The 13,955-nt window shown below is 48.3% G+C and overlaps 1 protein-coding gene across 1 annotated transcript in view; it reads left to right on the forward strand.

Annotated features, from left to right (window-relative positions):
• ABCA4 (ATP binding cassette subfamily A member 4) overlaps positions 1-13,955 on the forward strand; it is a 133,515-nt gene that overhangs the window by 102,331 nt on the left and 17,229 nt on the right. Inside the window, exons 34-42 of the mRNA XM_040627018.1 lie at positions 339-371; positions 1,713-1,818; positions 1,922-1,996; positions 2,230-2,399; positions 4,078-4,255; positions 7,455-7,570; positions 8,534-8,681; positions 11,801-11,924; positions 12,266-12,395. Of these exons, the coding sequence (XP_040482952.1) occupies positions 339-371; positions 1,713-1,818; positions 1,922-1,996; positions 2,230-2,399; positions 4,078-4,255; positions 7,455-7,570; positions 8,534-8,681; positions 11,801-11,924; positions 12,266-12,395 (1,080 nt within the window). The remainder of the gene's footprint in view (positions 1-338; positions 372-1,712; positions 1,819-1,921; positions 1,997-2,229; positions 2,400-4,077; positions 4,256-7,454; positions 7,571-8,533; positions 8,682-11,800; positions 11,925-12,265; positions 12,396-13,955) is intronic.

The following is a 13,955-nucleotide window of genomic DNA, read 5'->3' on the forward strand; positions in this document are numbered from 1 at the left end:
CAGTGGAAGATGGGAGGGGTGCAGACTTCAATCCACACTAGTATCATGGTTGCCCTATTTTCTGGGTCCAGATGGTCTGACAAATGACCTGACCACAGGACCACCCAGAAAGCCCAAAATGCAGGATGTGACTTGGAGAGCCAATGGTGGCACACAGTGCTTCCCCTCCATGTGTACTTGGGCTCGGCCCGTGGGCCGGAAGGTTTCCCCGTTGTTTTGATATCAGGAAATTCAAAACTGCCCTGCAAGACTGAGCGGCCCCAGTGAGTGTTTGGAAGGAAAGTTAACACTACCGCCTTCCTTAGGGTATTCATTGTATGGTTTGTTTTGGCTTTCAGCTTAAAGAGCAAATTCTGGGTCAACGAACAGAGGTAAGAAACTACTTTTATAAGAAATTAAAATCTCAGGTTGATCCATTTAAAATAACTGCACATTAAAAAAGCCACACCTGGAGCCATGTGGGCTGTTCTGTATGGATTCAGGGCCTCACAGTTGTGTCCTGAAGGATAGGTGGCAAAGTAGCAGATGTCCCTGGAGGATATGTAGGGGAGACGGTGTTCCCTGAAGAGGTATTCCAGAGCATTCTCACTTGGAGGGGGTTCTAAAACCTCACAAGGAAAACAGCTGAGAGGGCTGCAGTGATAGGACAGGTAACCTAAGCCCTGCCACTCTCTTCCCATCCCTCTTGAGCCTCAGGCAGTCTGGCCCAGCCCCAGGCTCACCCTGTTCCTGCAGCATTCTGGAGGCTCAAGTAGTTTCAGAGGTTTGGAGAATCATCCAAGAATATTCTAAGAGTGAGCTGGACTCCCAGGGTCCCTCCGCAATAGGGCTTCTAGAATGAATGCAGAGCTGATATTAACTTGATTTCCTGGGTGGATTCTAAACCATGAGAGGGAAATCCAGCCTTTAGAATTGCTTCCTAGGGAAGAATTTTCCCTAGAGGGAAGTGTGGGACCTCGGTTGAAGCAGAAATGGGGGGGGAACAGTCTGAGTCCCTGAGAAATAAAGCTCCCCTCCTCTGCCTTGCCTAAGCAGCAGATTAATTTTATTCTGTCAAGGAGCTTGACTTTTTTCTGGCACTGAAGGGCTTTATACCAGAGAGCAACAGGCCCAGATTGGTGTTTGGGCATGATCACTTGAAGCTGCCAAGCAGTGTGGAAGATGGGTGAGAGCAGGAGAAAGCCGATGCTAGGACCCCAGTTAAGGTGCTAGAAGCAGTGTTAGGGCAGGGGATCTGCAAAACACGGAAGTGGCTCCAAAAAGGAATCCTCGGTTGGGGTGTAAGGAGAGTCAGGGAAAACCTCAAAGAGAAGATGAGAGATGAGTTGGAGTTGGCCAGATGCTCAAAAAAGGGAAAAGCACTCCTGGGAAGCTAGCAGCCCGGATCGGCAGAGATGCCAAGGCAGCCTGCACCAGCGGGGGCTCTGGAAGTGATCTAACATGGCTGGAATATGCCACTCGAGGGAAGGCATGAGGAAGGGCAATATTGGAAAGGTGGGCAGAGACCAAACTCAGTAAAGATTGGGACTTATCCTGGAGGCAACAAGGAAGCATTAATAATTGGTTTGTGAAGTGGAGCCATGTTGCTGACTAGTCCGGACAATTCCCCCCGAAGTACACATGTCCCTGCAGAAACCAAGAGAGCTATTGACAGGTGTGAAGCACAGCATGGTTCGTGGCCCTGACTTGAGGACTTCTTGTTCCCTTGTCAGGTACGGAGGGATTTCCATCGGAGGAAAGCTCCCAGTTCTTCCCATCACTGGGGAAGCACTTGCTGAATTTTTAAGCCACCTTGGCCAGATGATGAATGTGAGCGGGGTATGTAAACAGCCTGGAGATTTGGGTAGAACTTCTGATGTGCTGGTTATCATGAAACAGAAATAATCATGAGTGCTAAGTGGGGGAAAAAATGGTTTTCTAGGGCCCTATCACCAGAGAGGCCTCTAAGGAAATGCCTGCTTTCCTTAAACATCTAGAAACTGAAGACAACATTAAGGTATTGGTCCTGCCTAAGATTTAGCCTAGAGCTAAAAATTCACGTGAGCTAGTTATTTTAGTTTTATTTTCCCAGCTTAATTACATTCCATCCCTCCTCCTGTTAAAATCTAGCCTGGAATGTCTTCCAGCTGCCAAACCCTTCCTCCTCCTCCTCACATTCTTTCTCCCGCAGCTCGTTTTTTTCTTTAAACAGCTGTAGCACCCCTGCCAAAGCCTGTCTCTGCCCTGTAGGTGTGGTTTAACAACAAAGGCTGGCATGCCCTGGTGAGCTTTCTCAACGTGGCCCACAGCGCCGTCTTACGGGCCGGCCTGCCCAAGGACAAGGACCCCGAGGAGTATGGCATCACCGTCATCAGCCAGCCCCTGAACCTGACCAAGGAGCAGCTCTCAGAGATCACAGTGTAAGCCGCCATGGCCCCCAGCCTCCCAGCTCGCTGCTCGCCCTCTCCACTCTAGGGACACCCCGAGAGGATTCTCACTAACGTGAGCTGCTGGGCCAGATGTCAAGGTTGTTAAATCAGGCACACATGAACATGAGACTTTCAAATGCCTCGTGTACCAAACGGCTTGGCCATTCTTTCTCTTCATATTTATTTGGAAAGTAAGCATTAGATTTGGTTCTCTTCCCCATTGGCTCTTGATAACAAGTTGCTCCTGGAGCTTACACAAATATTCTCCTTACCAGTTTGCAAAGTGACTGCCGGGAACTGGGAAAGTGGAGCCAATCTTTCATCTCCCCAGGAGATGAAATCATCTTCGATTCTGGTAATTTCTCTCAGATGGCCGGACTTTTAAGATGTCAACAGATCCTTGCCTTCCTCAAGCTTAGGGTCTTACTGCACGGCTTCAGGCAGTAAAAGACATCAGTCCAGGGCAATCTGTAGTATGTGTGCGCCATTTGAGGCCTATATTCGGTGAGAATGGCTTCATGAGTGTAGACTTCTTCTGGCAGGCTGTGAGGGTCCTCATGTTCCTGTCCCAGTGTGTTCAGTGCCCTGAACACTCATCCTGAACATGTCAAGTGTCATTGGCTAAAACTTGGGCCCTGGTCCCCCTGGGGCTTTCCTTTGGACACCCTCTGAGGCCCTCAACTGAGGAAGAATAATCTGTCCTATGCCAGTTCTCACTCGGCCGAGGTTTCTGCATCTCCTGTCAAGCCTCTTGAATCTGAAATAAGAAATAGGAGTCCACTGTGGTTATAAAAGTAGTACATAAAATAGTATATGCTCATTAAATAAAGTATACAGAACAGAGTTTTTAAAACTTATTTTCTACAACCCTGCACAGTTTAGGGAGTTGCCTCTAAACACTTTTGTGTGTTTCCTTCCAGTTATTTATTCTCTTCTTCCTGCGTGTGCAGATCATGCTCTTTGTAGTTTCATCAGGGCAGTGCCTGGTACATGTGGTGCCTCGTGGGAATTAGTAGGAAGTGCTCTGTTCTCCGTGCAGGCACTGTCCCACGCCAGGGCCGTGCTCACATGTGAAGCTCAGGTGGGACTTCAGCCCACACCTGCCGCCTTTGCCACATGCGTACTCAGCAATCCAGGAAAGGGTGAATAGAACCAAGCTCCTGTATAACCGGCCTGTTCTCTTTTCACTTAAATTTACATGATGAATATTTCCCCATGTTGTGATATTTCTTGAAAACATTATGTAACAAGATTTCGCAGACCATATCACTGTCTACATAGAAAATCCAAGAGTTATCTATGGACAAATTATGAGAACTAATAAGAGCAGTGTAGTATATGAGATTAATATAAGAATCCATTTCTATACACCAACAAATAATTAGAAAAGGTAATAAAATTTGTTTAGATTATTACATTAACATGGAAAATGTTGTATATTAACATTAATATTAGTATTCAGTAGTAACATGGAACAGGAAACCCACAGATAGCCACTTAACCTTGACCCAGTTTGACTAGCAAAACTGAGTGAAACAAGCTTCCAGGGGATTCTGGAGGCTATTACGTGGAGTTGGGTGAGGCCCTCCCAGAGCCTAACTTTGTCCTTCTCCTGCTTCTGCTCCTCCTTCTTCACCTCTCTCTCACTGTGTCTTTCATCCTGCTGCAGGCTGACCACTTCGGTGGATGCTGTGGTTGCCATCTGTGTGATTTTCGCCATGTCCTTCGTCCCAGCCAGCTTTGTCCTTTATTTGATCCAAGAGAGGGTAAACAAAGCGAAACACCTCCAGTTTGTCAGCGGAGTGAACCCCACCACCTACTGGCTGACCAACTTCGTCTGGGACATTGTAAGTGTCAGGTCATGGCGCTTCCCTCGCCTCCATGGGCCCACGGTGGGCAGGTGTTTGTCTGCTCTGACTGAGGGGACATGGTGGGATGGGCTGTTGGCAGGGGCTGAGCTGAGGGCCTTGTGTGTTCGCTGTTTCTTGGAAAGGCACAGAATTAGGAGCCCCAAGCTGGGGAAGGATGTGGGGCTTAGCTTAACAACTGCTGAGTTGAGGGTCTGCATGCCCTGCACCAAGGGGCCTTCTGACCCACTGAGTAATCACTGCACCACAGGCATGAGGCTGGCTTTCCTGGGAATAATCTGGAGCTGAAGAGGTAATATCAGGAGGTCCTTCATCCTACATTTTCTTCTTACATCCTGATCTACCCTAAAGGGGAAAGGATGGAACTTCTCCTGTAGGAGAGTCACCAAATAAATATAGGACAGCAGTTAAATTTAAATTTCAGATAAAACAATTAATGATTTTAGTATAAGTGTATTCCACCCACTAAATATTGCATGGGACATATACTAAAAAAAAGAAAGTATTGGTTTTTTATCTGAAATTCACATTTAAATGAGCATCCTACATTTTTATTGGCTAAATCTGGCCACCCTACCCAGTGGCCTTACTTTGCTTTCCCACAGTAACCAGACCTCCACTAAATCAGATTAGCCACCACTTTAGGGAATATAAAGAAAAAGTTATTTATCAAGTCAACAGCAGACTGCCACCTCTCTCAAAACCAGGATTGTTGGGGCAGGAAGGAGTTGGGATGGGTTATTTTATGACAGACCACAGGGTCAAAATAAATTGGCAGCAAAGCCCTAATTATAATGTAGCGGGGATCATTTGACACCAGCTCCAGTGTTTTCTGGGCACTGTGGCTAACAAGATCCTTTGTTTTATGCCAACTTTCTAAGACTAACATGAGTTTCCATTTCATGTTAGGGTAAGATATATCATGATGGAGACCAACACAAACCACCTTTTTCATGGTGGTTTAGAATAATGATGACAAATATTAAGGTTTATAAATACATGGCTTCTTTTATCTTAGCTTCCTAAATGCAATCATCACCGAACAATACAAAACCAGAAATCATCAGTAGCAACTAAATTCTTTCTTCTCTATCCTATCTACCTGAGAAAACACTTACAAGTGCATGGGGAGGAGTCAGAACCTGCACGCCTCACTTTGGACAAGAACGTCACTGTAGCTACCCACACTGCCCTGCCTTCAAGCATGAAAGGAGCGAGGCTCACCTGCACTGAAAAGCTGTGAAAGTGCTGGGCTTTCCATTCTACTTTTTTTTAAAAGACGAAGATTATAGAATTTACACTTTGGGCTGACCCATGCATGTGCCTAGCTACAGAGATCTCTGAGCCTAAAGAGAAATATGTGGATAGAAGGCTAGAGTGGGTGTCTGGATGGGAGGTGATACTTGCAAAGTAGACACTTAGAAGACCAATGAAGACCTACAAGATGATGAATATGACACTAGCAGGCTTCTGAAGCTCTAGAATTTTAAGGCTGGCCTGGAATTGAAACTCTAGGACCTATAGCGTTGGAGCTTAGCACCCTCATTAGCCAGCAGCAAAAAGATAACATATATGCCCGAGGGTCATTGTTGAATGAATGAACAAACACTTATTGTTTATGTCATTCACTCAGCATGGATAGGATGTTTTAAGTCCTTATTTTTTATATGTCATCTGGTTTTCTTTTAAATTTGGAAACAATCACAAAATTGCTAGAAATACAGTTCAAAACTTTTTTCTAGGCCATTGGAGAATACCTTCCCAACAAGATGCCCTTTGCACACATACACACATACGCACCAGCTCCTCCAATGTCTACTTCCTGTAAGTGAGGACACACCCCACACAATCACAGCATAACTGTCAACACCAGGACACTAGCCCTGATGCATCATCTCCCTCTTTTCCTCAGACCCACTCAGATTTCGCCCATTGCCCCAGTAATGACTTCTGTAGAAAAGGATCCAGCTCAGAGTCATTGCATTTAGTAGTCCTCTCCCGTCTCCTTCAGCCTGCAATGGTTCCTAGTCTTTTCTCAACATGTGCAACCTTGACACTTTTGAAGATCACAGGCCAGTTGTTTTGCAGAATGTCCTTTAATTTGAGTTTGCCCAGTGTTTTCTCACGGTCGGATCCAGGTTACGGCAGTGGTATCATGAAGGCATACTCTGTTCTTCTCACTGTGTCTGACCAGGTAGCTTCTGACTTCAGTTTGTTCTATTACTGATGATGGTCATTTTGGTCCCTTGATTTAGGTGGTGTCTGCTGCGCCCTTCCACTGTAAAGTTACTCTTTCCCCCTTTATAATTAATAAGAATTGGGGGAGAGGTAGATATCCTATTTGTTATCAAACTTCCAGGCTCTCTCTCTTTCCATAGTTGCGACTCGTCTCCAAGAGCAAGAAAGTGGCTTCTATTACCCCTGACTTATGCAGCTACTGAGCAGTATACCTGTAGGTAGTAAGTTTCCCATAGCTGCCACCATCCTCTCCCTCATGTGGACACCCTCCTCTCCCTGCTCCAGCTGGCCCCCATATGGAGGTCCTCCTCATTTGGCTCCGGCTCTGATAGTCCCAACCAGATGGACCCCCTATAAGGACACCCTCCTACACCCGACACAAGCCCACCCTCTGTGGGATGTCCTCCTCACCCTTCTCGGATTCTCATCCTGCTCGGGACCACTGTGACATCTCCTTTGACCCCACTGTGGCTGCCCCCCTCTCCCTATCTGTCCTAACGGCTTTAGGACTGAATTGTGTAGGAAGGGAAGAAAAGGGATAAAACGATAAAAGGGTATCATCTATTTGAACTTCATGAGGCCAAGGACTAAATATTTGGAGTTTTTCTGAATTCAGGAGACATGCTTAGAAAGTAGAATCCGTAGAGCTTTGCGACCAATTAGAAAGAGAAAATGACAGACCAGGTAGATTTTTATAATTCATTCTCTCAAAAGATAAGAGGCTGAAGGTTCCATGCATTGCGAGGTGGGAGTGGGGAGTGGTAGGAGGACTGGGGACAACTTGATGAATGTTTGCTGATCAAGAACTGTTTAGACAAATAGAATCAGCATCCCAGACCATTACAAGTGCTGAAGGAGGCTGGCCCAAGCCTCGTTTTACAGAAGAGGAGACAGAGGTCCTGAGAAGTTAAGTGCCTTGTTCTCCTCTTCTCTCTTCAAGATGAATTATGCTGTGAGCGCTGCACTGGTGGTGGGAATCTTCATCGGGTTTCAGAAGAAAGCCTACACTTCTCCAGAAAATCTTCCTGCCCTTGTTGCCCTCCTCATGCTGTATGGGTGAGTTGTTTGGGCCGTTAGCTCATGCCACCACACGGGGGGCCAGGGGAGGGGTGTGCTCTTCTGACAGAAAACCAGGGTTTCTGGCAGCCAGGTTAGCTCTCAGCCCCCGGCAGGGTGTGCAGCTACTGACCAGGAATCTGTCTGACTTCTGTTTCAAACTCCACACACAGAGCTGTACCTGAGGCTCAACTGAATCTTCTTCCATTCAAACTGGGGCCTGACCAGGGTCTGGGAGTACGTCCCTCTCCCGTCCCTCACCCGCCTCTGATTCTGATTCATCTGTAGCCAACCTGTCCATCTCGGTGTCTCCAGCTGGACTGGCTAAGAGTTATTTGCACACAGAGGACTGCAGCTGAAAGTGGCCCCTGAGCCAGGGCCAGAGGATGACACAGGGATTAAATTCCATAGAATCATAGAGCAAGGCATGCAACTTTATATCCAGGCCTACCCCCCACTGTGTATGTACTCATGGACAAGTAATTACCCTATCTGGGCCTCAGTTTCCTCATCTGAGGATAATGGAGATAATGACACCTGGTCCTTCCTGCAAGGGCCCTTGAGGTCTTACTGGAGCAGTGGTTTCTCTTGGAAATAGAGAATTCAGGAGCCAGCATGACTGTCAATTGTAAAGATGAGCTTCCTGGGATCTCAGCTCAGCTTTGCTGGTCCAGACTAGAGTGGGAAGCAATGCAGGGTAGAGACTGCCCCTCTGCCTTGTAAAAGGCGTATTCACAGCCACCATCTCACTTGCTCCTCACAAAACCCCTGGGAGATGGCTAGGGAAGGCATCATTATCTCCCTTCAAAGATGGGGAATGAAGACCAAGGCACGGAGCAGCTTTCTGGTCCTCCTGGGACTCTCACCAGTTCAGACATGTCACCTCGTGTGAGGGGAATGCATTATATCTAGTGGTACAGAGACTGGAACTGTGTCCCACTGCATTGTGTCATTTCCACACAGATGGGCAGTCATTCCCATGATGTACCCAGCGTCCTTCCTGTTTGATATCCCCAGCACAGCCTATGTGGCCTTGTCTTGTGCTAACCTGTTCATCGGCATCAACAGCACTGCAATCACCTTCATCCTGGAATTATTTGAGAATAACCAGGTGAGCATGACTTTAGTGGCTTCCTTGTTTGATTACTAAAATACTAGAGAGAGTATTTGATGGTCAAGCAGAGCCAGGGGCAAACACTGTGGCTGGATAATCTTATGCATATGTGAATGTGCCTTCCTCCTTTCCTCCCTCTCTCCCTCCTTCCATGCCTGCCTGTCTGCCTCCTTCCCTTCACTTCCTGCCTTCTCTCCTTCCCTCCTTCTCTCCCTCCTCCCTCCCCTCCCCTCCCCTTCTGCCTTCTCTCCTTCCTCCCTTCCGCCCTTCCCCCCCTCCCTCCCCTCCTTCCCCTCTTCCTTCCTTCCTTGTTTTCTTTAAGCTCGTTCAGCTCTATTTGTGTGCTCTGAGTGTCATGGTTTTCCGAGCTCATTCTGCAAGCTATAAATGACCTTTTGTGATACCAAGCTTTTAGATTTTCTTACTCCTTCAGGGTGTCCTTGGTGACTTTGGGTGTTAGGTTTTTCTACATACACACATTCAGACATACATGTGTGAGTGCATTGATGTGATTTCAAAAGAGCAAAAAGGCATACAAGGAAGTCTCCTTCCTACCTCTGTTTCCCAGTCACCTGCTTTGCTTCTCCAAAGGGAACCTTTCATTTCAGTTTCTTAGGTGTTCTGGCAACAAATCAGCAAATACATAAATTTTCTTTCTCCCATTTTCGTACACATATTGTAACAGAGTAACATTTACTATTCTACATGAAACTTAATTCTGAGGGTAGGGTTAGAAATGTATGGTGCTGAATGACTCATTTTTTGAGCTATAAAGTACAGTTGTCCTGTCCACACTCCCCAGACGTCCCTTTGCCCAGAAGGAGCTGGCCAGGCTAATCCCTAAGACAATGGCAACGGCATAAAAAAAAAAAAAGGCAATGGCAATGGCTCCAGGGCTGTCTGTGCACCACTCTCCCACTCGCAGCCAGCCGTGTCTGAGCCCGCTGGGGCCGCCGAGCACTCTCAAGCACCAGCAGGCTTGCCAAGCACCCGCGTCCCCAGTTCCTCCCTCACTAGTCTTCGAGTTCAGAGGGCGGCCACCAGCCAGCACTTCAGTGCTGTCGCCACTCCTACCTCTGGGCCCTGCTGGGAGGACCTAACGCAAATCTACACTAGCCCCCAGTCCCATGGCCTCCTGAGTGAGGCTTCCCTGGACCTTGTCAGACTTCCTGCGACCACTAAGCAAGAAACAAAACCTCATTTGTCCCATGACTGGTAAAAAAAAATGTACCCCAGAAGAGAGATGGATGAGAAAGAACACAGACTCTGCTGATGGCAGAGCCTCCTGGCAGACTGAAAATGCTTCTCTTCAGAACTGTTTGTCACGGGCTCACAGCCCACTGCGTCTTAAGAGATTGTGTTACTTCAGAAAAATTAGAGTAAGCTCGAAGCATCTCAAAACTCTCTCCCTCCTGAGGGCTACCCTCACTTAGCTGACATTTACGGAGCACGCCCCCTTCCCTGCAGAAAAGCTGCTTGCTTTCATGTAAGTCCTCAGAGAGGCAGATGCTACAGAGATTCCCAGGGTCCCTCAAGAGGCGTACAGGTCCCAGTAGGTGCTGTCCCTACTGAGTCAAGAGTTATCAAGTAGGTGAGCACCATGTAATGGATGTGCTGATGTGAACACGTGTGACCTGCCGTCCAACCCTGCAGGAACTCCCATTCCGGTCGAGAAATGACCTGTGCACCAAGCTAGGAACCAATATGAACCACAGTACCTGACATTCCATAAGGCAGCGTGTGATAGAACAGCAAGGGAAGGAGACAGATAAAACACTGCAGATCAGAATGGGCCGAAAGAGCTGGGGAAATTCAATTGAGCCTGGCCTGGAATAAGTAGGATTTTGTTAGCCCACTTAATAAATAATGAGGTGCCTACTATGAGCTAATCATTAAGTAAGGTATTTAGAAAGGACACCAAAATAATGAGGACCCCAGTCCCTATCCTCCAGGGACCACTGACTAGTGGGCATAGCAGGCAAGGAAGAAGTAATTAACCTTGGCTGACAATGTTGTAAGTACTAGAAGAGAGAAATAGATATTTTACATGGGAATCTGAAAAGGCTTTTGAGAGAAGGGGTTATTCGAACTAGCTTTTTTTTTTAAGATTTTATTTATTTGTTTATTTATTTATTTGGGAGAGGGAGAGAGAATCTCAAGCAGACTCCATGCTGAGCATAGAGCCTGAAATGGGGCTCGATCTCATGACCCTGAAATCGTGACCTGAGCCAAAACCAAGAGTTGGATGTTTAATGGACTGTGCTACCCAGGCATCCTTCCAGCTAGCTTTCTAAAGAAGGTCTGGAATCTTCCAGAGAACAGAAGGCGAGAGAGCATTCTTTCCTAATAGCAATGGTTAATAGAAACTGGGTGTGCAAAGGCCTAGAGACCCAAAAGCACTGTGCTGGAAGCAGGGGAGAGGGGGTCCATGGGGAGGGCAGCAAGAGAGAGGTCATGTGAGCAAAGGTGTGGAGGCCAGGAGGAAGCCAGTTGTGCGGTAGGGAGGGGCCAGATGAGTGGGCAGCAGCGTCCCCTCTGCCATCTTGGGGGAGGCTCTGCCCAACACTGCTGGGCGAAAGTAGCAAGCACAACCTGACCATCTGAAAACAAGTCCCCCCAACTCAGCACACGCACCAGAGAGTCCCTGGCCCTCTTTTCTACTGGCAGCAGCCACACACCTAGCTGTCCTGTGGTTGCTGAGAAGCAGAGCTGGAAGACACGCAGGGCCTTCTCCTCTTTGGCACGAGCTGGGCTGAGAGCAGATGAGCGAGCCTCAGAAGCCGGTAACAGCTCACAGCTGTCCCAAAGCAGAGACAGCCTGGGCCTCACTCCCAGCAGCTGTTGCATCTGCCAGGAACAAATGCCTCGGAGGGCTCATGTGGAATTTCCAAGTGAGTCTGCAGTGACAGCTCCCCAGGTAGGCTGCCTGGCTAGGGGCACCTCCTGTGAGTGTCCCAAAACCTCCGTATCTGTGTGACATATTCCTTCTGCAGCCAGCCTGGCTGCTGGGCCCCCTCTGCCTGCAGGCCTTCCCCTGGTCCTGCCCTATGAGGGCATCAGGAGGGGCAGGCGGGCTCAATCCCCACAGTTGACTGTCCTGCTTTTCTATGTTTCAGACGCTGCTCAGATTCAACGCCATGCTGAGGAAGCTGCTCATTATCTTCCCCCACTTCTGCCTGGGCCGGGGCCTCATTGACCTGGCGCTGAGCCAAGCTGTGACGGATGTCTATGCCCGGTTTGGTGGGTGGCATTCGAGGCCCGTGAAACATGGCTGCAGATCCTCTGTGCCGGGGCAGGCTGCCGCGGGAGGTCCTACACCAGACCTGCAGCCTGGGCTGGAGCCAGGGGACACCTGGCTGGTCTGGGAGTGTCCTACTGCCCAGAAGGGATCAGTTGCCTTTGTCTCTGTGGCTGAGGAGCTGACTTTTCCCTACTCTTCCCTACTCTGACTCAAGAAACCGAGATGAGGCCGAGGTGCAGCTCTCGCTTACTCCTTTGCGTAAAGACCAGCTGGGCCAAACGTTGTGACTAGTCTCTAGGGGCCAATGGGGCAGCTGAGTGGACTTAATTCCTGTTCACAGGTGAGGAGCACTCTGCAAATCCATTCCAGTGGGACCTGATTGGGAAGAACCTGGTTGCCATGGCCGCAGAGGGGGTGGTATACTTCCTTCTGACTCTCCTTATCCAGCACCACTTCTTCCTCACCCAATGGTACGTTCAGGCTGCCGCCCTAAGGGTTCCAAGGGCAGCTCCTTGCATTTGTCCAGGGACTTGGCTTCACATCCACGTAGCCCTCTCTTTCCTCACCAGCCCCACTCCATGATGGTTTTTTACACCCTTAAAGCCTGGCTTGTTCTGAATGACACAAGGAGAGAGACATTAAAATAGGCACGAATAGGAATTTGTGAAGAATCGAAACTTTAAAGTATTTAAAATCCAGTTTTTAATTTCAGTCACTAGTATTTAATCCCTCTCACCTCATTAACAGATACTCATTTTACGTTGGAGAATAGCCTTACAAATGATAATAGTTAAGGGAGATCCAAAGTACTGGGAAATAGACTTATGCATTCACAAGAAAATAGACAAAGTGAGCCCCTTTGCTAATTAGAGATATGAGAGTGGGGACAAGGAGTAATATGGGGGTGATATCCAAAGCTACTGAAGCCAGGAGCAGTGTGAAGGGAGAGGGGCAGGGATTGTGCCCCTGTAGGTGGGGGCAGAAGGGGGCAGTGACTGCCAACTGTGACCCAGCCCAGCTGTGCCATTCTTCCCTGGCTTCTTGACCCAGGCCTTGCCTCCTTCTGATATGGGCATTCAGGTTTGCAGAGGCTGTCCCTCTGCCATCCAGGCTGACCTTCACTAGGGCTCTGCCCAGGGCCCTGAGCTACAAATCACTGGGCTCTTGGAATGCACTTTCCCAGGCAGTGGTTTGTTTCTTATCCTTTCATCCTCTCTGGCTGAGTCTTACTACATATAAATAAAGATACAGAGGACTTGATTTAGGTTTTAATCCACAGGGAATCGATTTACTAGAAACAAATCAACCTCCCTACTCACAGGGCTGTGAAGATTGAATGAGATAATGTGTGCCAACACACTTGGAATAAAATGACATGACCAGGAAGTGGTGCTAGTTATGGGGGACAGTGTGGGGGATTGATGTCCATGGGACCCTCAGCCCTCACAGGCCCCTTTCTACAGCTTTGGCCACATCTTGAAGAGACCTTTGGATAGGAGGGAGGAGGTAGACTTGTTGAGCAAAACAGACTCGGTAGCTTCAAACTCTGGTGCCAAACAATTGAGCAAGTCTTGCCACACTAGGCCTGAAAGAGCACCAGAGAAGCATGGCATGACCTCTGGCTTCAGGAAGCCCACAGCCATGCACATGCTGAGAGGCAACCGGGCAAAAAGAAGAAGGGAAGGGCAGAAGAAAGGGTGCTTTTGGTAGAGGACAAGCTAACCTGTGGGGAGTTCACAGAAGGGGGAATGTGAGGGGGGTGGGAGAGGAGCCTGGAGATGTAGGCAGAGCCAAGTCCTGAAATGCCCCTCACCTTGGTGAGGACTTCAAGTTTAAGCCTGAAGGCAGCAGGGCACTGTTGGGGTGTTTCAATCAGGCAGGTGAATGAGTTGCCAGGTCTAGAAGCAGAGAGCCCAGACAGGAGCCATTTTGGCACCCAAGGAAGAGTCAGTAGTGACCTGGATAGGAGTGCGGCCATTGGGAGATGAAGAAAAATAGGTTGACTAGAATAAACAGTAGACAAGACAAGA

The sequence above is a fragment of the Ursus maritimus genome, unplaced genomic scaffold, assembly GCF_017311325.1.
Source record: "Ursus maritimus isolate PB19 unplaced genomic scaffold, ASM1731132v1 scaffold_12, whole genome shotgun sequence".
In the NCBI taxonomy this organism is placed as follows: Eukaryota; Metazoa; Chordata; class Mammalia; order Carnivora; family Ursidae; genus Ursus; species Ursus maritimus.